The following is a 23,704-nucleotide window of genomic DNA, read 5'->3' as shown; positions in this document are numbered from 1 at the left end:
TTTCCGGCGATCCCCACGGCGGTCCCCGATGACTTTCTCCAACCCTCGATCTCGGGCACCCAGCGCCAGAAGAAATCCCCCGCGGGCCCCGCAAGCAGCCGTTACGCGGGGAACGTGGCGTCGTTGGGCTCATCGGAGGTTGATTCGTCTTCCGAAGAAGAAGTCAGGGTGAAGCGTCGCAGGCGAAGGGAGCTGTCCGAGAGCGAGCATTCCCGCTCTAGGTCACGGTCGCGATTTAGCAGAAAGCGCTCCCGCTCCCAGTGCCGTAAGTATAAGAGAAGTGTTTCTCCCGGGGGCGCCTGGGTCTACGTGCCTTCGGGGGATTCCAGGACACTTCATTCACCAGACCGTCGGTCCAGCGAACGTGCGACTAGGCTGCCGTCCACTATGCACAGCCTCGACCCGCGCGACCTGGCACGCAGAAAAGACCTCTCGAAAAGGCATAAGTCCTCGAGGCCTCCGGTTCACCCCGCCCAGCGGGGGGGAACGCGCTTCTTAACAGGCAGCCTGGCCGAACCAGCCCAGCTGGTGCGGCCGTCGAGTAGAAAGGAACGGTTCCCGTTGTCAGGTCAGCCCACCGGGACCGTGACCTCCGCTCCCAGAGCCTTAGGGCAACCGAGAGCCCCCACTGAGCCGGCGGTACCCGCCTTGTCCCGGGATCCGGAGACGAGCTCGCCCGCTTATGGAGCTCACTACCGGTACAGGACTGCCCCCCTGGACCCAAGAGCTAGACGGCCGGTCTGCCTTGCCAGCAACCCGGCTCCCCCGCTCCAGGCCGAAGCCTCGGCTGACGGAGGAGAAGCTTCCCCGATGGAGGACTCTGCCTATAGAAGAGAAGAGTAGTGGGGCTCATCAGAAGGCAGCATGGGATAACGGAACCCTCGGCTCCGGGGGGTGATTCCTGGAGGTCAAGCCTCCTGAGGATTACGCATCACGCCTCCCTTCCGAAGTCTTCCCTGGCTCTTCCTCTTGCCCGAGGCCTAGTACTAGGGCAAGAGTACATGGACAACTTGGTGGCCAGCAATGCCGAGGCCCCCAAGTCCCAGAGTGCCTCGAAACTGCTCCAGGGCCATAGAACTCAGGGAAAAGTGTATATACCGGAAGGGCGTCGCCCAGGCCCCTGTAAAGTGGACCCGGCCTTGGACGTCCTAGGTCAGGGCGGCTCAGACGAAAGGGCCTCTTCAGCCCCAGTTTGCTTCTCACCTACGGAGGCTGCTTCTCACCTACGGAGGCCGCCATGGTGGAGGAGATGTCGCGGGACCTAGTCAACGTCTCCTCATGGCTGGACTGGTGGGCCTCCACGTTAGTAAACGTCCAAGCCTCCGTCGACCCCGAAGATCCTGACCAGCAAAGCCTCCTGAGGGACCTTCTCACCTCCGGGGGGAAAACGCTTAAGTTCCTGTCATATCAGGCACTCGCCCCTACGGCCGACTGGGTCCTCCGTAAACGAGACACGGTCCTGGCTAAGTTATCTAGGAAGATCCCAGACAGGGAGGCCCGGGCCATACGTAGCCTTCCCTTGTGGGGTGAGTCGTTGTTCCCTATGAAAGAACTTGAAAGCCTGATGGAGAAAGTGTCAAAGAGGAAGGAGGCCAACGTCCCCTGACCTGCGTCGTCTAAGAGACCTCCCTACAGGAGGGCCGCCTCAGATAGCGCCATGACATCTCAGGCCTCCCCCAGCACTTCGAGGAGAGAAGCCCCCTCTTCCTCCTGGGCAACAACTCCTCAGCCCTCCCGCAGAGGAGCACCAACTTCGTCTAGCTCCTTCAGGTCGGGTTACTTCGCCTCTAGGAGAGGCAGGTCAGGCCGCCCCTCTAGAAGAAGGTAGAGGGAGAGGCCCCCTACTCCCGCCCAAGCCTCGGGTTGGGGGATGCCTCGGACCACATTGGCAAGCATGGAAGGCCCAAGGAGCGGAACCTTGGACAGTGTCCGTCCTGAAGGAGGGCTACAGGCTTCCCTTCCTAGCGGATCCACCCCCTCTTATTCCGGCCAGCCAGACAGAATGGTTGGCCCCCAAGGACCCGATGAAGAGGACCGCCCTTCAAGAGGAGATTTCCTCCATGTTGGAGAAGGGTGCCATGGAAGAGGTTCTTCTCCCAGGCCCAGGCTTCTACAGCCGCCTGTTTCTGGTAGAGAAAGCAACGGGGGGGTGGAGACCCGTGATAGACCTGTCAGCCCTCAACAAGTTCGTCAAGAAGAAGGACTTCAAGATGGACACCCCAAAATCCGTCCTGCTGTCCTTGAGGGAGAAAGATTATATGATGACAGTCAACCTCAAGGACGCATACTTCCAGATACCTGTCCACCCGTCGAGTCGGAAGTTCCTCCGGGTAAAATGGGGTCCCCAGATACTGCAGTTCAAGACCCTTTGCTTCGGCCTGTCGACGGCCCCTCAGGTGTTCACGAGGGTCTTCGCGACGGTCTCCGTGTGGGCTCACGAACGGGGCATCCGCCTCATCAGGTACCTGGACGACTGGTTGCTCCTTTCCACCTCAAGGGCCCTCTTGGAGGAACAAGGGAGAAGCCTCCTCCAGTTTTGCAGGAATCTGGGGATTGTAATCAATCTGAAGAAGTCGAACTTAACCCCATCCAACAGAATGGGCTACTTGGGGATGACGTTGGATACCGTGCAGGGGAAAGTTTTCCCCTCGCAGGACAGGATACGGAACCTCAAGCACATCATTCAGCCGTTCCTGTCAGAACACTCCAGGAGGGCGGGAGATTGGCAGAGACTGATAGGTCACCTAGTCTCATTGGAAAAACTGGTTCCCCAAGGGAGGATGAGGCTCAGACCCATTCAATGGAACCTCAAGAGCCTCTGGTCCCAGACAGACTCGCAGAAAACGTTAATTCCAGTCCTTCCGGACACGAGAACCTCCCTGGAATGGTGGCACTACCAGTCGAACTCCCTCAAGGGGATGCCCCTCGGGTCCAGTCCCCCCGAGTACCTCCTGTTCACAGACGCCTCCAACCAAGGGTGGGGAGCCCACCTTCTAGAAGAGACGGCATGGGTTACCTGGTCGGAAAGAGAGAAGCGTCTACACATCAATGTCCTGGAACTAAGAGCGGTCCAGAAGGCGTGTCTTCACTTTGCAAGTCGTCTAAGGGGAAACACCGTGGCGTTAATGTGCGACAACGCCACGGTAGTGGCCTACATAAAGAAACAAGGGGGCATGAGATCGAAGGAGCCGTGCGACCTCGCCATAGACATCCTGAATTGGGCAGACGAACAGCAAGTGGTGCTGCTGGCAAGGTTCATTCCCGGGAAGAAGAACGTTCTGGCCGACGGCCTCAGCAGAATGGGCCAAATAGTGGGGACAGAGTGGTCTCTACACCCAGAAGTAGCCAAACTCATCATTCAACGTTGGGGCTCCCCGGTGATGGACCTCTTTGCAACAAAGCTCAATGCCCAACTTCCAGTCTATTGCTCCCCGGTCCCAGACCAGAATGCAGCCCTAGAAGACGCCTTCCAGCACAAGTGGGACAACCTGGATGTGTACGCTTTCCCCCCCTTCACGTTGATAAGACAGGTGCTCAACAGAGTAAGGGCTGCCCGAAACCTAAAGATGACTTTGGTAGCGCCCTGGTGGCCGGAGAGAGAGTGGTTCGCGGACCTAAAGGACCTAGCAAGTCAACCACCTTGGCCTCTGCCCACCAGGTCAGACCTCCTGCACCAACCGCACTTCTTCAAGCTCCACGACAACCCTCTCTCTCTTCGCCTTCACGCCTGGAGACTATCGAGCGGCTCCTGAAGAAGGAGGGATACTCCGCCACCACAGCTAAGAGAATGTCCCTATACCTGAGGAGATCCTCGACCGCGGTATACCAGGCGAAGTGGGCCTCCTTCACGAAGTGGTGCTCGGAGAAACATATTAGACCTCTTAAAGCTTCGGTCCCGGACATAGCAGATTTTCTGGTGTATCTTAGAATAAAGTGGGAATGTCAATTCCAGCCATAAAAGAAGTTCGAGCCGCCTTAGGCCAGGTCTTCCTCCTGAAGGGCATCGACCTGGGGGCCTCGAGACACATAGCGATGCTGATCAAGAGTTTCGAGCAGTCCTGCCCCCCTCAAGCGAGTAGAGTGCCCCGGTGGGACTTAGCCAAAGTCTTGAAGATGCTGAGTCGTCCTCCCTTTGAACCCCTGAAAGATATCGGAGACAAGGATCTCACCCTCAAGACCGTTTTCTTGCTAGCCTTAGCTTCCGCTAAGGGAGTGGGAGAGATCCATGGTCTGTCTTACGACGTTTCTCACTCTAAAGGGTGGAAAGAAGTATCCTTCAGGTTCGTGCCTTCCTTTGTGGCTAAGACTCAGAACCCAGCAGTCTGGGACCCGAGGTTTGAGGGTTTCTCAATTCCTGCCATTCCCAAGACGGGCATTACAGAAGATTTGAGATTATGCCCAGTACGGACGCTCAGGAAATACCTGGAAAGGACAGCTCATCTCCGACCAGGCATCAAAAACCTCTTCGTTTCCACAGGTGTTAATAGGAAGCAGGTTTCCAAGAACACCATTTCCTTCTGGCTGAAACAAGTCATCGCTAGAACCTATGAAGAGGATAAAATGGCTGTGCCAGGCACTCCCCGGCCCCATGACATCAGGGGACTGAGCACCTCCTTGGCCTTTGAGAGAAACATGGCGGTGGGACAGATCCTGCAGGCAGGCACTTGGTCGAACCAGTCAACCTTTACTGCCCACTACCTCAAGGATTATTCAAGGAAATCCTTGGACGGGTTCTCCATTGGGACAGTCATTGCCGCCCTCCAAGCAGTGTAGCGGTGAGGCCAGAGGCACTTGCGGGGCTAACCTCCGATAGGAGCAAGTGCGAGGTCCTCTTTATCGCCTACCCGCTCTCTGGCTCTCCTCTTAGGAGATTACAGGCTGTCCCCAAAGATGAACACATTCTTCGCGACTACACTTCGGAGGAAATCGTCAGAAGAATTTTTCAAGAGGTGAGTCTTAGATAATAGCGTAAGGTTGCGCAGTTACCCTCACTCCCGCACTCTGATAGGGCCCCGCATTCCATAGCCCTCTAGGCCCTACGTGCCAAGTCAAGTGTCAGAATACTGTAGCACTCCCGCCTTCTAAAGTATAAGTCTCCAAAGAAAGTAGTTCGAAGTATTCGTGTTGGAACAAATAAAAAATTTTAAGTAATTTTTATTTTTCCTAACATACTTACCGAGAACTACTTTCGGGTAATGGCCCTCCCTTCCTTCCCCGAGTGCCATCCTTCCATTGCCAGGTTGGGCTAATACAATGAACTTAATGAGGAGAATGACCCAGCGAGGCAGTGACCTGCCCTGATCCTGCCCTCGGGGCGCATTCCTTGGCGGCGGGGGTAGGCCTATGTAGAGAGCGGAGTAGGGGGGTAATGGCGCGAAAACCTTGGTCGATAGAGAGGAGATCACAAGTGACTCCAAAGAAAGTAGTTCTCGGTAAGTATGTTAGAAAAAATAAAAATTACTTAAAATTTTTTATATTTTTACAAGAAATTAATTGGACCAGCTCTGTAAGAGTTGAGCTTGACACGTTGGGCTGGTTAACCTCTTCCCTTTTAATAATAACTTATCCAAAAGTACAGTAGTAACTCTCTTTACGTCTGTTTAACTTTCTCTGGTTTAAACTTTGTGTTGCTCATCCTCAGATATTGAATACAAAAAGAACTCATTACATTGTTTTATGCAACCTTGAATATGTCTCTGTTGCACAGTAACAATGAAAAGTGGCTATAAAAACCAAAACAAAGTAGAAAAGGGGCTAAGTTTAAGGTTAAGGGACCATTGTTAACGTTTTAATAGTATTGTACCTATTTTAACCTTCTATTTGGTTTTTAGAAAATGATAGCAGGTTGTCCATATTTTGTCATCTTTTGTGTTATAGAGAACATATAAGTCTCTCTATAGGAACCTTTCTGACCTATGTTGAAAATAGACTGCCTTCTCGTCTCCGTGAACCTTTCCAATGTAAAGCAGGGTATTACTGTCTCTCAATAATTTTTTTATGCTAAGATCACAGCTACCATATGGCTAGTACTCGTTAAAACCTCTGGAGCTGTTGCTAGGCTAAAGCACAGATATCTGAATTGTTACAGTACCTGAATGTAGGCATACTTGAGATCTACTGTATTGGTTGATATCAAGAAGTCGCTCTTCCATTTGAAGCAGTGGACCAAAGCTACATTTCCATCTTAAGAGTTTGTAGCTGTGAGATCAATGATGGATCCCCAACCCTTCGAGGTTTTGAGGATACAAGATGATTAGAACTTTGCGAGTTTACTCTTCCTTTCCTTCCCCACCGTTATCCCTACATTACGGGGTCGGTTGCCTGATCCACCTTCTCAAATGCCTTCTATCAAAGGCATCCTCTTCCACCAAACCTCTTCTCGCCATATCATGCTACACCATATCTCGCCATTCAATTCTGTGACTCCTCCTTGATCCATCCACCCCCCAAGCCCTCCTCACTCACTCCCCACCATCCATCCTCAACACATGCCTACACTATCTTAGTCATGATATTAGCATCATCTCTGTAATCTTTACTACTCCATTCTTATTTCATAATTGTTCCGTAACTGGAATACAAACCACGCTATTTATTAGGGGTTATACTTTCGGCGTAGCTGAAATGACGAACCATTAAAATTTTAGCGAGGGTTCACTACCCACACCGCTAGTTAGCGGGGGTAGCTTGCTACCACTCCTGTTCACACACCTGTGATTTAGTCACTTTACTTTTGGCTCTGATCGAGAGCAGTTGTTTCCTCTCTCTCTCCTCGCCTATTCTGGACTGCCATTTGCCCTCAAGGGGCATCATCATGGGCGTCTTCTAGTCTCTTCTACGAAGTGTTCGCTGACCTACCGATCTACCAGCGCAACCTTTGCGCTGCAACGAAGTCCTTTGGACTTCGGTCCTGGACTCTAACGCAGACCTGCTTACGGTCCCCATCGGTGGATGCTCGCCCTTTTTTAAAGGGCACATTCCAGTTCCTAATTGTCCTACCACTGGTCATTCTACCAGCTGACCTGCCAACCTACTAGCGCTACCTTATCTGCACGCGCGCGCCAATAGTCTTACACAAACGCGCGCAAGGGCGGCGATGATTTTCCCCACGCGCGCCAATAGTCTTGCGCGCACGCACCAACTATCTTCCATGTGTGAGCACCGACGATCTTCCACGCGCGCGGGTGCCTATTGCCTCCCGCGCGCGAGCCGATGATTTTCCGCACGCCACGCGCCAACAGTCTTCTGCTCGCGCACGCCGACGATCTTCCGCACACGGGCGCTGGTGGTCTCCTGCACGCACGCCGATGAGCGTGCAAGCGCCAATGCTCTTGTGCGCGCGCCAATAGTCTTGCACACGCGTGTGACAACAGTTCCGCGGGCGCCTAGGGTCTCCCCCGCGCGCGCACCAACAGTATTGCACGCCAATGGTCTCCTGCATGCGCGCCAACAGTCTTGCGGGCGCGTGAGCTCACCAATAGTCTACCGCGCACGCGCGCTAACTGCCTTATGCGCGCGGGCGCCGATGGTCTTCCGCACGCACGCGTACTGTAGTTCTCTCACGCACGCGCCAATGCACCCACCCTTGCGCAACCAGTAACACGCTTCGGCGCATTCTAGGGAGAATGCACAAAACTAAACAGTGCCTTACTGCGCGCCAGCGCTCTTCCGGCCCCATTCCTCCCAGCAAGCACATAAACATTGCCACCGGGAAAAGAGGAATAAGGCTTCACAGAAGGATTCAAGATCCCAAAGATTCCATCCTACAAGGGGAATCCTTGGTCCCTGTCTCTTCTGAAGTTAATTTTTCCTTGACAGACCACCGTCAACAAACAGGAAAGCATCTACAGACTGATCTCTAGATCACTGTTTGCTGATGGCTAGTTTACAGTTTACTGATCGCTAGGTCGCCGATCGCCAATTGCTAGCTCAATGCTCATCTTTGACCTCTAGTCCCTCCAATGACTAACCGCTGATCACTAGATCATCGATGGGCAGCTCATCTTTCTTCGATCATTGAACTCAGCTCGCTGATTTCTGACCAGCCCATCTTCTGCTTGCTCATCTCTGTCCAACCAGGGGGGGCCCATAATCAGCTTGCTGATCTCGAGCTCACCATCGGCTCACAGACCACTTCATTGGTCATCGGCAATTTGCCAGCAGTTCGTGACTCGAACTTACTAGTCAACCGCTTCCTGTAGTTCCTAGATCAGAAGGTATACAACATACTTCTCGCTACTGGCCGTTCGCCATCACACTAAAGTGATCGGCAAACGTTCGACAACCCTCGTCAACGGCTTGCCGACAGGGAACTACTTGCGAGCACTCTCCAACTGCACAGTAACCACGATACCCAACGGTTAACCATTGATTAACATTCGCCAGATTGATTCTATTCTAAGGAATAGCATCAATCCCATCAGGGCGCATGGTAAGGCTAAGCGTTGCCTTCCTTCTGTTAGTTGAAGAAATTCTCTCTCAGAGAAGAATTCTTACACTGGGTATCGCGCCTGATCCTTTACGACACGAGTCAAGAATCCAGCGTCGACAATCTTCCATGCAAAAGGATCAGCAAGGAGCTGTCCCTTTGGGTTGATGTCCACACCATGTTGGAGTTCGAACAAGGGCGAAGGCCTCAGGTCTTCATTTGCACACTGGACCTAAAGGACACTTACTCCCAGGTCCAAACCATCCATCTAGGAAAGTTGGAAGATTCAGTCTAGATAAACAAGAAACACCAGTTCACGGCACTGTGCTTCGGTCTTTCCACTACACCCACCCTGGTTTTACAGGATCGGCTTCTGTCTCCTCTCTCTCGGGACGACTGACTGACCTTAGCAGACTCAGTGGCAACCTTGCATTAACACTGGAACTTCTGAAGTCTTTTTTACCAAGATCCAGTGATCAGGGTAAACCTACAGAAGTCTTCCCTATTTCCCTCCCAGGAGACTGGTGTATCTGGGAATGATTAAACCTTCTCGAAACGAGAATGACTTCCATTCCAAGAGACTTGAGTCGGAAAAAAGAATAAAGGAGGGACATAGTGCTGCACCACACGACTTCTGCCCTCTGGACAGAGCCCGAAGGTACCTTCATTTAAATCTCTTAAGAGATGAAGGCCAACTTTCCGGTCCTTCAGCAACCTCATCGGTTCCTAACAGACCACTCGGTGATGTGATGGACGACACACCACACACCACATAGAGACTCACATCAACAAGCAAGAAGGAACTTGCTTGTAGCCTCTTCCCATCTAATAGTATAAACACTAAGATGGGCCAAAGTCCGTTCGGTATCACTATCAGCCTGCTTCATTCCAGATTGGAAGAACGTGCTCGCCGACAATCTGTGCACAGCATCTCAGATAAGGTATACTGAATGGACTTTGGATCGCCATGTAGCCAACAAAGTCCCGACTTTACGAGGTCCTCGAACTAGGGGGTCTGTTCGCAACGCTCCTGAATCTCAGGCTACCGTTGCTCACCAGCCCTAGACCCCAAGGCTCTCTGGCAACAACGGTGGGTACAACAATGATGTTTACGTCTCGTCCCTGTTTTATCTGGAGAAGGGCACCCAACTATGCTAGAACATCCGTCAACCTCTCAAGGACTCTCCTAGCTCCGCTATGGCATTATGCAGAACGGTCTCCAAACCTTTTGCAGCTCCTGATAGTCTCTCCAAGAGATCCCTCTCCACATAACAGACAACCCACTTCGACACCTACCACAAGCTATAGCTTTGCTATGATTGTACACCTGAAGACTATCCAATACCTCTTTGCGAAAAGGTTGTCTAGATATCTGAGGAATTCCTCAGCATTAACTTACCAAGCAGTATCGCGTCTTGTGTGGTTGGTGTCATGTGAAAGTGTCTCTCCACTCGATACCTCGATTCCAGCAATAGCGGAATCCTCGAGTATATACAAGAGAAAAAGACCCTTTATTCAGTTCCGACAGGTAAAAATGATCACTCAACCTTGATCCTTCACCTTCAAACTGAAAGAAAGGGACACCCTCTCATCGATAGACTTTTCCTAACTCGTACGGACTTACAACTTGCCTTTCCCCAGTCGGAATTGAGACCTTCCTCTCAGAACATGGTTCAAATCTCCAATCCCTAAAGGGACCTCCTTATGTTCCACTTCACCAGGCAACAAATTCTCTCCTGATTTAAGAACACTATGTTCCTACACACTCGGACAGCAACCATACGAGTCAAGGAACTTCATGGTCTCTCTTTCGACATCGCCCATTATTGAGAAGGGCGAAAGACAATGTTCAGTTTTGTCCCCCGAGAATGTCGCCAGACACAGTCTCCAGAGGTGACGGATCCTTCACAAGACTCAACTAGGTAACGGACGATCCAGATCATCCATTACTGTACCCAGGGTAAGGTATGAGACTTTACCTAAAGAAAATGCCAACAGCCTGCCCGGATCCCTCCTCTTGTCAGCACTGGGAGAGACTAGAGGAGGATCACCGAAACATCATCTCGACATGACGACTCATAGTGTCAGGGGGCATAACTATACCCCTGGTCCTTCTTAGCAGATTACTCTGTGACGCAGGTTTTACAAGAAAGGATGTGAATGCTCCAGGTGACTTTCACAACCTTTCTCCTGCAAGACGTGACCCACAGGAACTCGATACGATCTCTATCGGTCCGGTGGTGGCTGCACAACAGCTAGTTGTATACCTCAAGCTCCTTATTGGACAAGTAGCAGAAGGTTGAGGGCACTGTTACCCGGTTTTAGTCTGCGTGAATAAAAAGATTATGACTGGCTCTTATTCTTTTCTTCATCCTACCCTCTCGTGGGGAAAGCAGCATCCTGGGTTCTCTGCATAAGCTGACCTCAAACCACTGCAGGTAAACCATGCTCCCTTGTGTACCTGGTACTGTATTAAGCTAATACTGTTGCATCCCCATACCCTGGCGAGGTGGTATTGGGAAGTCTTGGTTACATCAGGTTTTTCCTTCATAGACTCGGAATAACTTTACCTAGACAGTCACACTTCTGCACGTCTCAACACAGCTTGCGTAGGCCGCGGACCTTGCGTAGCAAGGTTTAGCGAGGGCAGGGACTCCTTATTTTTGAGTACTAACATACTCAGATAAGGAGTCCCCGGGCAAAGCCAAAAGCCAGATTGGCAGGGACGTCCACCCTTCCTAATGGGCGAGTCACCTCTAATAAATAGCGTGGTTTGTATTCCAGTTACGGAACAAATGACAAATTCGTAGATAATTTGTATTTTTCCTAACTATACAAACCTTAGCTATTTATACAAACTTGCCTGCCATCCCTATCCCCCTTGAAGTCCTACCTCCAAGCAAAGTGACTAAATCACAGGTGTGTGAACGGGAGTGGTAGCAAGCTACCCCCCCTACCCCCGCTAACTAGCGGTGTGGGTAGTTAACCCTCGCTGAAATTTTAATGGCTCGTCATTTCAGCTCCGCCGAAAGTCTAACCCATAATAAATAGCTAAGGTTTGTATAGTTAAGAAAAATACAAATTATCTACGAATTTGTCATTTTTCCAATCTTTCCAACAGTGATCTTCCCATAATCTACCTTAGCATTCTCATCTCTGTTCTCTCAAGCTTTGCTTCCTCTTTTCTTCTTAAAGCCCAAGTTTTGGATCCATACATTAAAATTGACCTTATGACTGTGTTTTAGATATTGACTTTTACATCGTTTGCAAGTTTACTGTAACCTTCCATATAGTCACAATCTCTATAAACACTTTGTCCCTTCATTGTGTGATATAATGGGTATTGGCTGTGATTGGCTTTAGTTGGGTTTCTCCAGAAATATACCGTAGGTCTGTAACCTTCCTTGATGGCTATAACTATCCAGGGTTCTGATTTATCAATACAACCATAATTTCTCAAGACAAGCCCGCAGCTATTTAGAGTTAGGTCTGTGAATAAACAGATAACCCATGTTCTCCTCCTGACCAAGGAGAAGGATTTCTAGGAAGACTTCTTACCACTTCATTAGTAAAAGGTTGAGTTTCAATTGTTGAACATCAAATATAGGCTTAGGTACTATATGTGTGATCTTCATCATGAGTTGACAAAATGGCATAAAATAAATTCTGCCAACACTTACGAGTTTGTGACCAGAAGATGTAGTGCTACCCAGGAATATCATGCAACCTTAACTGTAGTAGATGCCTCTTTGATAAGGTTTCCAAAGGACTGTGTTCCTCTTCCTAAGTAGAGTTTTCTAGAGACAAGGTCAGCAGTCAATTAAAATGGATGGCCAATAAAGATAAGCAAACAAGCCTCTTGGTTATAGCAAGTGTGTCATTTAATGGAAAACCCTTCCAAGAGCAGATTGATAGTACTGTACATTAAATACATTCCTGAATTACCATAGGAATTATTAAAAGCTCCCCTAGGAAATTCTTCTTTGCCTCAACAGGAGACATAACTTATCAGTAAGAGAAGGCGAGATGTCTGGTCAATGCTTCAAAAGTTGAAGGAGGGATCAGTGTGTGGGACAAACAAGTTGCCCAAATGTAATAACATCTCTGCTTTGCATCTAGTGAAGAAAAGGTGTTGAGTACTGTATATACAGGTTTGTCAAACACAGACATAAAGCCCATCTCCTTTTTCTTTCTTGCTTATTCAGCAGGGCATTTGTACAGATGAAGCAAATTAATGAGGAAATTACAAAAAGTTAATTGAAAGCAAGACATGAATGATAGTATGGGAAGTGATGTTGCAGGTGTTAAAACACATACTGTACCAGACATACAGGTAATGACCAGTTCCATGGATAGAGACCTATGGAACTGGTCTTTATGAGAAGACTAAAGTGAGGTAATCTAATCAAGAGGCCTAGTTTTAATAATAGTTTTTTTTTTCTTTATCAGAACTTTTAGAAAGTTTTCTTAATTTCTAGAAAAATGTGTGCATAACTTTGGGCAATATAAGAGAACTTGAAAAATTGCCTTCTTGTATTTAGTGTATTATGGTAATATTTTTATCCTGAAGCTTTGACTTTTAATTACATATACAAACTAAGCTATTTTATAAGCTATGATAAGGATGGTAAAAAATGATTTAGAAGTTCAGTTAACAAAAGTAGTGGAAAAGAAGCAATTTTGTTGCATTTGAGAAATAAAATTTTCCCCTGGACAAAACTGGAAATTTAGTTAGTATCATACTATAAAGTATTGGTATTTCTATGGTCTATCTAAAATTATGTTCTCAATAGGGTTTTTATCTATTATTAGGAAGAGATGAAAATAGCTCTTAAAGAGGTTACTGAATTATGACAAATTCGGAGATATTTTGGTTTCTTCCCTAACTAATACAAAGCTGCCCTAACTAATACAAAGCTGGAGTTATTTATGTGGATTATCTTTCAGCGTAGCTGGAAGATAGCTATTAGACTTTAATTGCGAGGTGGCAACCCTGCCAGCGGTTAGGCTGGGGTTGGTGGGGGGTTACCCAGCCACCTCTATATATACTCTCACAGCAGTGGAGAGGTCACTTTTTTTCTTTTGTTTCGGTAGAGATCGGACGTGTCCTTTCTCTCCCTGACTGTCATTGGACTTTTGATTTTGCTTTCTCTTTTTTTAGGTGTGCATGTTCTCTCTACGATCGCCTTCATGCAATCGTGTAGGAATAGATGAAAATAGCTCTTAAAGAGGTCTCTGAAATGTATATTTATGGTCTATCTAAAATTATATTGTCACGAGGGTTGTTATCTATTTAGTAGGAATAGATGAAAATATATCTTGAATAGGCCAGTGAAAAGTATACCATACCATTATTATTAGCAGAAAAATACTGCATACAGATTTCTTGCATAGTCACATATTTAAAATTTTGCTGTTGTAAATGGTATGAATATTAAAATTAAACATACTGTATTTGTTTGTGTTCTTGAAAAGGTTTTACTAAAATAACCTTCTCTTCCACAGACCCTGACCCAAGCATTCAGTCATCATGATCAAGACAGAGACGGTGTTGTTACAATATCCTACGAGCAATTCCTTCACATGGTGTTTAGTGTGCGAGTCTAACGAAAGAATCACGTTTCCTTAGCAAGATAAGATTTAGGCCAGTAGCATATTCTTTCTAACCTCTCAGTAATGAGATAATTTCGCTTGCTACGGCAAAATATTCAAGGCCAATAGGGAGCCGAAGTCATGATGTCAGTTACCATGGGAACGGCCACCCTGGTTCAAGCGTAAACACTGTTAAGAAGTATCCTAGTACGGGATGGCTGGTTGCAGCTTAATGCAGTTGATCTACTAATTTGATGACTAAAATTACATAAAGCATGGTGAAAACCACTATAATTCAGATCACATACTGTCCTTTTCCTATTCAAATGGGATGACTGGAAAAGTCAATTTAAAGGGGGCCTGTGTTAGAACACTGGCTAAGTTGAAGATCTGTGAGCACCTGAAGCAGTTATTGTGAACGTCGGACTTCGGCTCCCTATTATACATATGTAATTTTTCATTTATTTTATGCTAAGTTTTTGTACCCTGCCTGCCCAAGGAATGTTCATAGAACAATTATACACTTTAAAGTTTATAGCATAGAGTTATGTACTTTAAAGTTTATAGCATAAGAGTTATGTACTTTAAAGTTTATGGCATAGGGTTTATGAAAATTATGGTTAGAAACTAGTTGACAGTGAATTTATGATGGTGTCATAATTGGAGAAATGGAAGTCTTCACAGTTCAGCATTTTTTATCATGCATTTGCTGCTTGTGTTGTACCGTAGCTAAGCATGCAAAAAAATTATAGTTCTCTAGTTGTTTAGTAAATAACTTGAAGGTTTAAGCTATGGCATTTTTTATATTTACAGTATTGTTTTTATATGTAATTGTGTAATATTTCCATCCTGTGATAATAGACCTCTTGTTCCCCATTTCACATGTTGAATGTTTCCAAATGATTTGGGCCAGGTAAACAGTAAAGGTTATCTCATATCACATGCCAACCACTATTGTACGTTTAATGCCTTCTTAAATGTACCATGCAATACACGAATGTAAACTCTTGGTCTCCTTGCTATTGCATGTTACTGTACTTTGGTAGACTCGTCGGGATTCATAAAGGTTGTTTTGATTCCGTTAGAAAACAATGACTCACAGAGGCCTTTGCTTTGAAAATGTTCTTCATATACCGGTAATTGTAGTTTTATTACTAGCTGTAATTTAAAGAATGTGCTTCACAGTTGCCTAAAGTTTTCTTCCAGTTAGACTATTATGAACAATTTTCACTTTACATCTAGAGATTATCACATTTATGCTCTTTACAAGTAATTTTGTTACTCTGGTATAAAAGCTTTTTTCTGTTAAAATGTTATAAAGCTTAATTATTTTATTAGTGACTTGCAATAATTTCTATTCTATATAAACCTGTTTCAATATCAAGACTGTGAATTTATCTAATATTGAGCATGATTACAAGGAAATGTTTTGGGAAAGGATTTCACCACATGACAATGAATATAGTGCTGCCATTTTATTAGAAACGGTTCCTACTTAAAAGTGCTTTGCTGGTCTTTCCGTCTTACTTGAAGTTTAATAGAAATTATTTTCATAGCAGTATCAAACTAAGGCAAGTTTAGATGTAGAATTTCACTGCTAATTCCATTTTTGATTAAGTGAAATAGCATTACTGAGCTAAAAGTGAAATATATAGCATTACTAAGCTAAGGTAATAAGTACAGAGATTCACATGTGTACAGTATCTAAAAAAAAATCCCGATTAAGGTAGTAATTATTAGTGCACTAATATGAAGCATTGCTAATGTTAATCATTGAAAGAAAATGACATTTTTCTAAGCTTATTATTAAAGTTATACTGTCTCTTTACTTGAACCTCACTTGATCACTTGCTTCTGTGAAGTGTGAGTATGTGAAATTACACTTTTATGACATTCCTCACTGTTTGAACGTTTTATATTTTTGTATGTTACTCATGACATGTATTGTTCTAAGTTGGAGTAAAAATTTTATCCATTCAGTATGCTCTTTCTTTAACTTGAGAATTTTGCTGTCACAAGAGTAGCCTCAGCTTTTTCTTCATATGTGATGAAAAGTCAATAAAGAGAAAATGAAATAATTAAATATATTATATTATCACTAAATATGTAACATGGCAGTTTGAGGTACTGTGTATTGTATTATTAGCACAATGTTCCAGTTATATTCTGAAGGTCATGCAAAAACATGAAAGTTCCATCTTGAGGTGCCATTAAATGGGCCCTTTTTTGGCATCTTGCCCTGAGCTTGCTCAAAGTAGTCCATACTGGAACTGAAGTTGCATCTTTGATTACTATACATGGCAAGTGTAGGCTTTGGAATACGATCCAACTAACAATAACGCAATTGGATCAACACTGCTTATTTACGTTGAGGACTTGAAACATTATTTAATTTTATGACTCCTGATGTTCATATTACTTACTTGTAAAAGCCTAGATTTACATAGAGGTATACAATAACCCTTCTGCCTTTATGGGCGTTATATTTCAGGGTCCCAGGCAAAAATTTAAAATCCACAAAGCACATACAGAAATATACAGTACATATTTACAGTATTTTTATAATTTTGTATTTTATTATCTCTATTAATTTATGCTTTTGTAAGCAAGTTTTATAGTACACTTGAGCACTTTTTAAGCTAAAACTTAATTGTAGATGCATTCTTACATTATGTAAGAAAAAAAAATTGAAATTAGAGCACTCACCAGTGATGATACGTAAACTTGGTTAATGATTAGCTGTGCAGTACTCAAGTATAAGATATTAGGCGTGCTGTATATACTGTACAGAAAAGAAGAGCATTAGTGCTTCTCTGAAAAGCACCACTTCAGCAGGCTCTTAGTCAGGTGCTGCAATATCTTCATCCCAAGTCTAGCAAAATAACTTCTACTTACGCGGACAGGGTAGTACGTTGGTCTTTTTATTTTTGTGGGCGAGGAACAACAGTGATCGGAACTTCCTTACACTGCCTTTTCTTATGTGCAAGAATGTTATACCGGTAAACTTTCATGGCTCTGTCAATTACATTTTCGAACTGGAAAGCACAAATCAACAATAGGTCCCAATCTTCAACCCTTCAGCTGTTTTTGCTAGAATTGAGACACATTCTAGTGTTTGGATGACTTCCTCTTCTCCTGGACATTTATGCACTTCTTTATCCTCCCTTGCGGACTTCGTCATCTCCGTCAAATCTTCCGTTAACAGATGAGAGTAGGCCTCTATCAGATCATTTACGTTGTCAATAGTCACATCAGCAAAGCTATCCTCCAAGCAATCTTGGTAGCCTCACTGCCTCATATACTGTCGAGTGGTGGATTTCGTTTGGAGAGAATCCTTTACTGTACAATATAGTCATCGACTGTTTCTATCCACACTCTTTCAGCAAGCATTCAATATTTCTTCATCTTTATCTCTTTATTTGGAGATATGTTGCAAAGGTCAACCCAGTCTAGTACTCCTTCAGTGAGAAGACTTATGTCCGTAGACTACCAGATATTGCAGGAATTTTGCGTAAAAAGTACTTTGAAAGCAAGAAGAAAGATGATCCATGGGCTGAATCAGCATTGTAGAGTTCATCGGAAAGAATTCTACTTGTATGCCCTCGTAATACAGGTTGATCGCATGGCCTCCACCAGTGTCCATTAGAAGAAGCACTTTAAATTCAAGGCCTTTTTCTGTAAGGTAAAACCTGAAGCACTGGTGAAACCAATTGGCTGTCAGTTCTTTTGTTATCCATGCCCTTTGGTTGTGCATCCACTGCACTGATAGCAGTGCCTTATTTTTGTTTTTGAAGAGCCTTGGGTTTTTGGACAAATAAACTCTGGCTTTATCATATAGCCTGCAGTATTCCCACACACTATGAGTGTGAGAATACCTTTCTAGGGGTGCTGGCCTTCTCCAAATTAAAAAGTCCATAATGGCATAATCTTCCAGAAGAAGACAGTCTTATCCATATTGAAAACTTGTTTACGGTATGTGCTTAGCCCCCTTCCTCTATAGTAGTTTGGAACATCTTCACATCCTCATCAGTGGCCTGTTTTTCAACAGAGGCAGTTTCTCCTTACAGGGATACACTCTTAAGATTGAACCTCCATTGCTGGCGTTAAATTGAGTTAGTTTGATGGGAGATGCCATAAATGGTCCTGAGTCTGGATTGTTCGTACTTCCATCCGTAAACTTGCCGTAGAGCTACCTGGCTTTTCCGTGCATGGTGTTGGTATCCAGTGCAATGTTGTTCTTATAATGGACTCATTGCAGGAAGTTACCACCCTTTTTGTTGTCTTGCTAGAAGTGACATTTTCTGTTGTCTTCCATGATGCAGTGAATGGTAGATTTGCTGATGTTATGACAGCACTACATCTGTGTAACTTCTCCTTTCCTTGAGCATGTTGAGGAGTTTCATCTTCTTTGCTATAGTAAATATTTTCCTTTGACACTTGGGTTCACTACCAGAAGCCTTAAAAAGTGCAGAATGTCTGGCTGCCATAGTAGGTTTCGCTTTAAAAATTTTAGCCAAAATTGCAAAAAACATCACCATACAACACAGATAAAGATGCAGAGCAATGTTGTGCACATATGTGTAGAGGTTTATTTATTCTTGAATCAAAAATCATAAATTTTAAAAGTACCCTTAATTGTACTTTGACTAGCTATACAAACCTGAGTCCTTTAATTAGTACACTAACCATTTACACCTAAAACAAGGTGTTAGCAGTAGTCGGTAGTTACTGGCTGGTGGTTGGGAAGCCCCTCACCCTTGCTGGTACACTGAACACTCACTTTTATTCATCTGGGACTTTCAAGGGAGTTTGATGGCTGGATGTTAAGTTAAAAGACTGGTTTATGTAGTTAGGAAAAATAAAAATTCCTTTAAAAATTTGTGATATGTTCCTATACAAATACAAACATTTGTCCTTTAATTAGGAGACTTATCCTTAAGTGGGAGGAAGTTCCTTTTACCAAACTGGGTGGCTAAAATCCCAGGATTACTGATCTTTGGCCTACTAAGGTACAGAGAATAGCATCGTAGATGCCTCACGAACCAAGGTCGAAAGCACCATTAGGTGATGCTTTTGTATTTATGCCTGTTAAGCAATATAAGATTCCAACAGCTATACCTCGAGGGAAGGGAAGAAGAGAAGAAAGCATGGCCAGACCCTCTCACTCTTAACCTAGAATTACGTTGTAACAGCTATCCTAAACTTGATCATTACACCACATGCTAAGCAACATTCACAACCTCAGAGAAAAAGTGTCTAACGACCTCGAGTGCATTACCATAAAAAATGCACAGTGAATGTGGTCTGATGCTTCCACACTCAAGCGTCTAAAAGTCAAGTCACCAAGAGTTTTTCTTGAAGGCAAAAGTAGCAACTGCTCTGATCCCATTGGGCGCACGCCTTAACTTATTGTGGTGCTCTGAGGGATCTAGGGCATAAAGCTCCGTTAACCGCCTCCCACTTCCAAAAGGAAATTGCATTTTTGAAGAGACTTTTCCACTCTGTCAGTGCTCCTTTGACTGGCCAGACAGTACCACATTGGATTCCTCTCTGGTTACGGCTCATTTTTCCTTTGCACATTCTCCTCTGTGTTCATACACCTGAGAACACTAAGCACTTTGCTCAAGGGGTTAACTACTGCACTGTAATTGTTCAGTGGCTACTTTCCTCTTGGTAAGGGTAGAAGAGACTAGACTCTTTAGCCATGGCAAGCAACTCTTCTAGAAGAACACTCCAAAATCAAATACACTGTACCATGGTCTTCCACTGTCTTTGGGTAGTTTTTATGTTTTTTATAGTTAATATATGAAAGATTCATTTCAATGTTACTACTGTACTCTTAAAATATTCTATTTTAATTGTTCATTGCTTTTCTTGTAGTTTCTTTATTTCCTTTCCTCACTAGTCTATTTTTCCCTGACGGAGCCCTTGGTCTTATAACATCCTGCTTTTCCAACTAGAGATGTAGCTTAACCAGTAAAAAGAAAAAAGGGTAGGAAATATTAAGACAAGGAGGTAAAGCCCAAAGATGAATGGCAGAGGAAAGGGACAGTAACAATTCCCTAGAGACTGACCAAGCCCATTCTCCACCCAAGCTATGACCAAGGAGGGCCAGGTATAGGCTGCTGATGACTCAGCAGGTAGACCTATAAGTTCCCCTAACCCCACCCCATCCTTAGTAGACCTACCAACACTCCCACATCTTGCAGGAGTCTCCCTCATTTTGAAAATGCCTCCCACATTTCACACTTGCACTCGATTCTCCTGCAATTAGATAAAATCTCCCATGCTTCAAGTTCGTAATTGTCATTAATGCATATTTTTCAGTGAATATATCTTAGATTATTTTAATAAAAATGATCGACACAATCATATAATCAACAAAAAAGAGAATGCGTATGGTGTGGAAAGGGGTGATCTAGCACGTGGACAGTGTCTGGTTTGAGACCTTACTCCTCTGAGGTGAACAAATGGTTTGCATATAGAGAGGTGTAGGCAAAAAAGCCTAGGCTGAAATGAAGGATTAAAAATTGAAAGTAAATGAAATGAGAACAAGAATAAAAATAAACGGAAGGAAGGAAGAAGGGAGAATGAAAGACATGCAATTTAATGGTATACGTAATATTTTATCTTTTCCTTTGCAGTTTTTTATGCTGATGAAAAGACAGTATGTCATCGTAAGCCATTATTATATAGAGGAAGGAAATCACATTACAATGGAAATAAAAATGTGAATATGTAATTCCTATTTTACCTCTAGGTGATAAGGGCAGAGGTGCTGTATGTTTTATATCTATTGGAACACAAATGATCGCCATTGTCAATAAGAGCTTCACCTCTCAGAGAGCCAGTCTTGATATTGATGGGACACTAGAATCACTTACTGAATTGTTTGTAAAACTAATGAGTTTGTTCATAAGCTTGTTATGACTATAAACCGAAACAGTGAATTACGTGTGAAAGCTAAGTCAGCAACATATGCATATAACCGAGCGCACTTATGTTAAAGGATTATATCATTCTGTCATATTTGACCATTGACATAAAATACAATTTTATGCATAACAGGCTATAAACATGGCCATTTCGACATATGGGTATAAATAAAACAATTTCTTTAATTTTACTGTGTTTATGCATGAAATTATGCATCTATGTTCTTAGTAGATAGATAAAATGCAATATATTGAGAACTACTGGTTAAATTTTATCAAAATATGACATTCTGCCTTGTTTCTTTGTGTCTCCAGCATTCTTTTAATAACCTCCAGCAAAAGTTTCAGTAGGGTTGACAGGTCTGCTTAGCTCACAAGGATGGTGAGGTTACAGATGCTATAATTAACTATAAATTGCTGGAGCCAGTCTCAAACCCTAGTCCAGCAGAACTCCAGGCAGGGACATTTCCAATAGGCTACCACAACCCTGAATATTTGGTGGGAACTTAAGACCAAGTTTTCAAGGCAATGATGTAAATTACTTGAATGAAATAATCTAATTATTCATTAACTCAGGTGACCCAATTTTGAAAATTGAAACAGGGACACCTGAATTGGAGGGGTAGTATGAACAATATGGGGTTGGACATAACTTAGGTGAAGTTAAGCACATAGTGATGCAGCATGCAGTCCTTCTCAGGTGGATCCAGATTGTCCAGGACTTAATTCATTGATTTCTTTTGTTTTAAAGTGGATTCATTGTAGATTTTGTTACAAACAGCTGTTCATTAGATGTGTCAAAGCATTAAAATACAGTAATCATGCATGTTTTGCAGCTTTAAAGGATATTATAACTAAAGTAATTTGCCATAATATATTGAATAATTTGCAGACAGTTAAATAACTATTTTTTCAGATATTGATAATACGGGACAAATGTCAAATATTGATCAATCCTGTCGAATGTGGAATGTCTGGTCACCCTGTCAGGTCCATATGGGTCTATTTCAGCTGAGCAATACCTCTCGTGTGTTATGTGTTCAGCCAGGTAGGCACAGGCCTAACCAAATTTGAGTTGCCAACAAATGAGAGAGTGATTTGTGCATAAACAAATCTCGTTTAAAGGTTTAAAAGCCGCTTATGAATGGTAGAGGCAAGGTACAGTGACATTGACCTGTCAAGCAGGACAATGCCATAGAAACTGACCATATATACATATGATCAGTGCCCAAGCCTCCTCTCCACTCAAGCTAGCACCAAGGCGGGCAGGTAATGGCTGCTGATGACTCAGCAGGTAGACCTAAAGGCTCTCCCAAACCCCCCATCCTTTGTTCACAAGGATGGTGAGATTGCAGTGACCAAAGAAACTAACAAGTTTAAGCGGGACTCGAACCCTAGCCTGGCATTTACCAGTCGGGGACGTTACCAGATTGGTCATATAAAGCTTTCCGTGTGGAACGGGTAGTGGATAGTATATTCTTCAAAGTAAACAAAGTACTGGTGAAGAAAAAATAAATATTCTCTTAAATATACTGCATTCATAGATTAATCGACTTTTCGATCAACTCTATTCTTAGAGGTAAGGGATTGTAGTGAACATAAGTCACGAGAAAATACAACAATAAAAAATAAGCATGCTGTTTCAAGAGGAATCCATTTGTTACCTCTGCCAATGAAGTTGGATGGAGGTTATATTAAGTTTGTGTGTTTGTTTATGACCAGTTTCCTGGCCACAATTTTAATCGTACAATAATGAAACTTGTAGGGATTAACTTATGTAAAATAATGGAAATTATTAAATTTTGGATGATCAAGGTTGAAGGTCAAGGTCACGGTCAAGCAAAATGTCCAATTCACATAATCAGCCATAAGTTTGGACATCGTTGTCACAGAGACTTCAAACTTAGTTCATATTTGAGTGTATGAAAATCCACCCCAATTAATACATGTTAAGGTCAAAGGCCGAAAAATAAGCTGGCGCAGCAGAGGTCTGGCGCTCTACTGAGTGCCCTTCTAGTTTTCGTAGTATTTTTTAAATCAATGTAAAAGTCATGCCTTCCGGTAATACCTTTAACTTGACAAAAAGTAAACAGAGTATTGAGTTGGATCATGAGCTTTAATTAATTTTATCCATTTACATTTTTAATCCGTTCTCATTTCACATTTAGATATTATTGTATGAAAGGTGTCTAATTGGTTTTTTAGGTTAAAATTATATCAAATGGTGTGAGTGTATGGGTATGATTGATTAATTTTCTTTATATAGCGCTGAATGACTTTCGATGCTCCAGTGCTTGGCTTAAGGCCTAAATTTTATTTTCAATTAAAGGTTTAAAGGCCCTCATGAATGGCAGGGGCAAGGGACAGTGACATTGCCCTATCAAGCAGGACAATGCCCTTGAGACTGTCCACATACACACATGATCAGAGCCTTAGACCCCGCTCCATTGGTGCACCCAAGCTACGGCCAAGGAGGGCCAGGGAATGGTTGCTGATTACTCACACGGACGGTGAGGTTACAGCGACCTAAGAAACTAACAAGTTTGAGCGGGACTTGAACCCCAGTCAGGGACGTTACCACATCAGCCACCACAATTCTAATTCAGTTCAATTTACAAGATAAAACCTTGTATGAATTAAACTTTATCTGTGTTTGATACACAATTTTTCAATCAATCTTTGAAGTTGAAGAATTAAATAGTTGAGAGTATTGTATGAATGAAATTGCATCAGCCAACAGCGTATTTGA

At 43.9% G+C, this 23,704-nt stretch overlaps 1 protein-coding gene across 2 annotated transcripts in view; it reads left to right on the top strand.

Annotated features, from left to right (window-relative positions):
• LOC137640040 (programmed cell death protein 6-like) overlaps positions 1-15,999 on the top strand; it is an 82,573-nt gene extending 66,574 nt beyond the window's left edge. For both annotated transcript variants that reach the window (XM_068372417.1, XM_068372418.1), the window contains one exon: positions 13,934-15,999. In XM_068372417.1, coding sequence (XP_068228518.1) covers positions 13,934-14,035 — 102 coding nt within the window. In that variant the 3' untranslated portion in view covers positions 14,036-15,999. The remainder of the gene's footprint in view (positions 1-13,933) is intronic.
• The last annotated feature ends 7,705 nt before the right edge of the window (positions 16,000-23,704 follow it).

This window comes from Palaemon carinicauda, chromosome 4, assembly GCF_036898095.1.
Source record: "Palaemon carinicauda isolate YSFRI2023 chromosome 4, ASM3689809v2, whole genome shotgun sequence".
Lineage (NCBI taxonomy): Eukaryota > Metazoa > Arthropoda > Malacostraca > Decapoda > Palaemonidae > Palaemon > Palaemon carinicauda.
The sequence above is the reverse complement of the archived record's forward strand: the minus strand, read 5'-3'. Positions and strand labels throughout refer to the sequence as shown.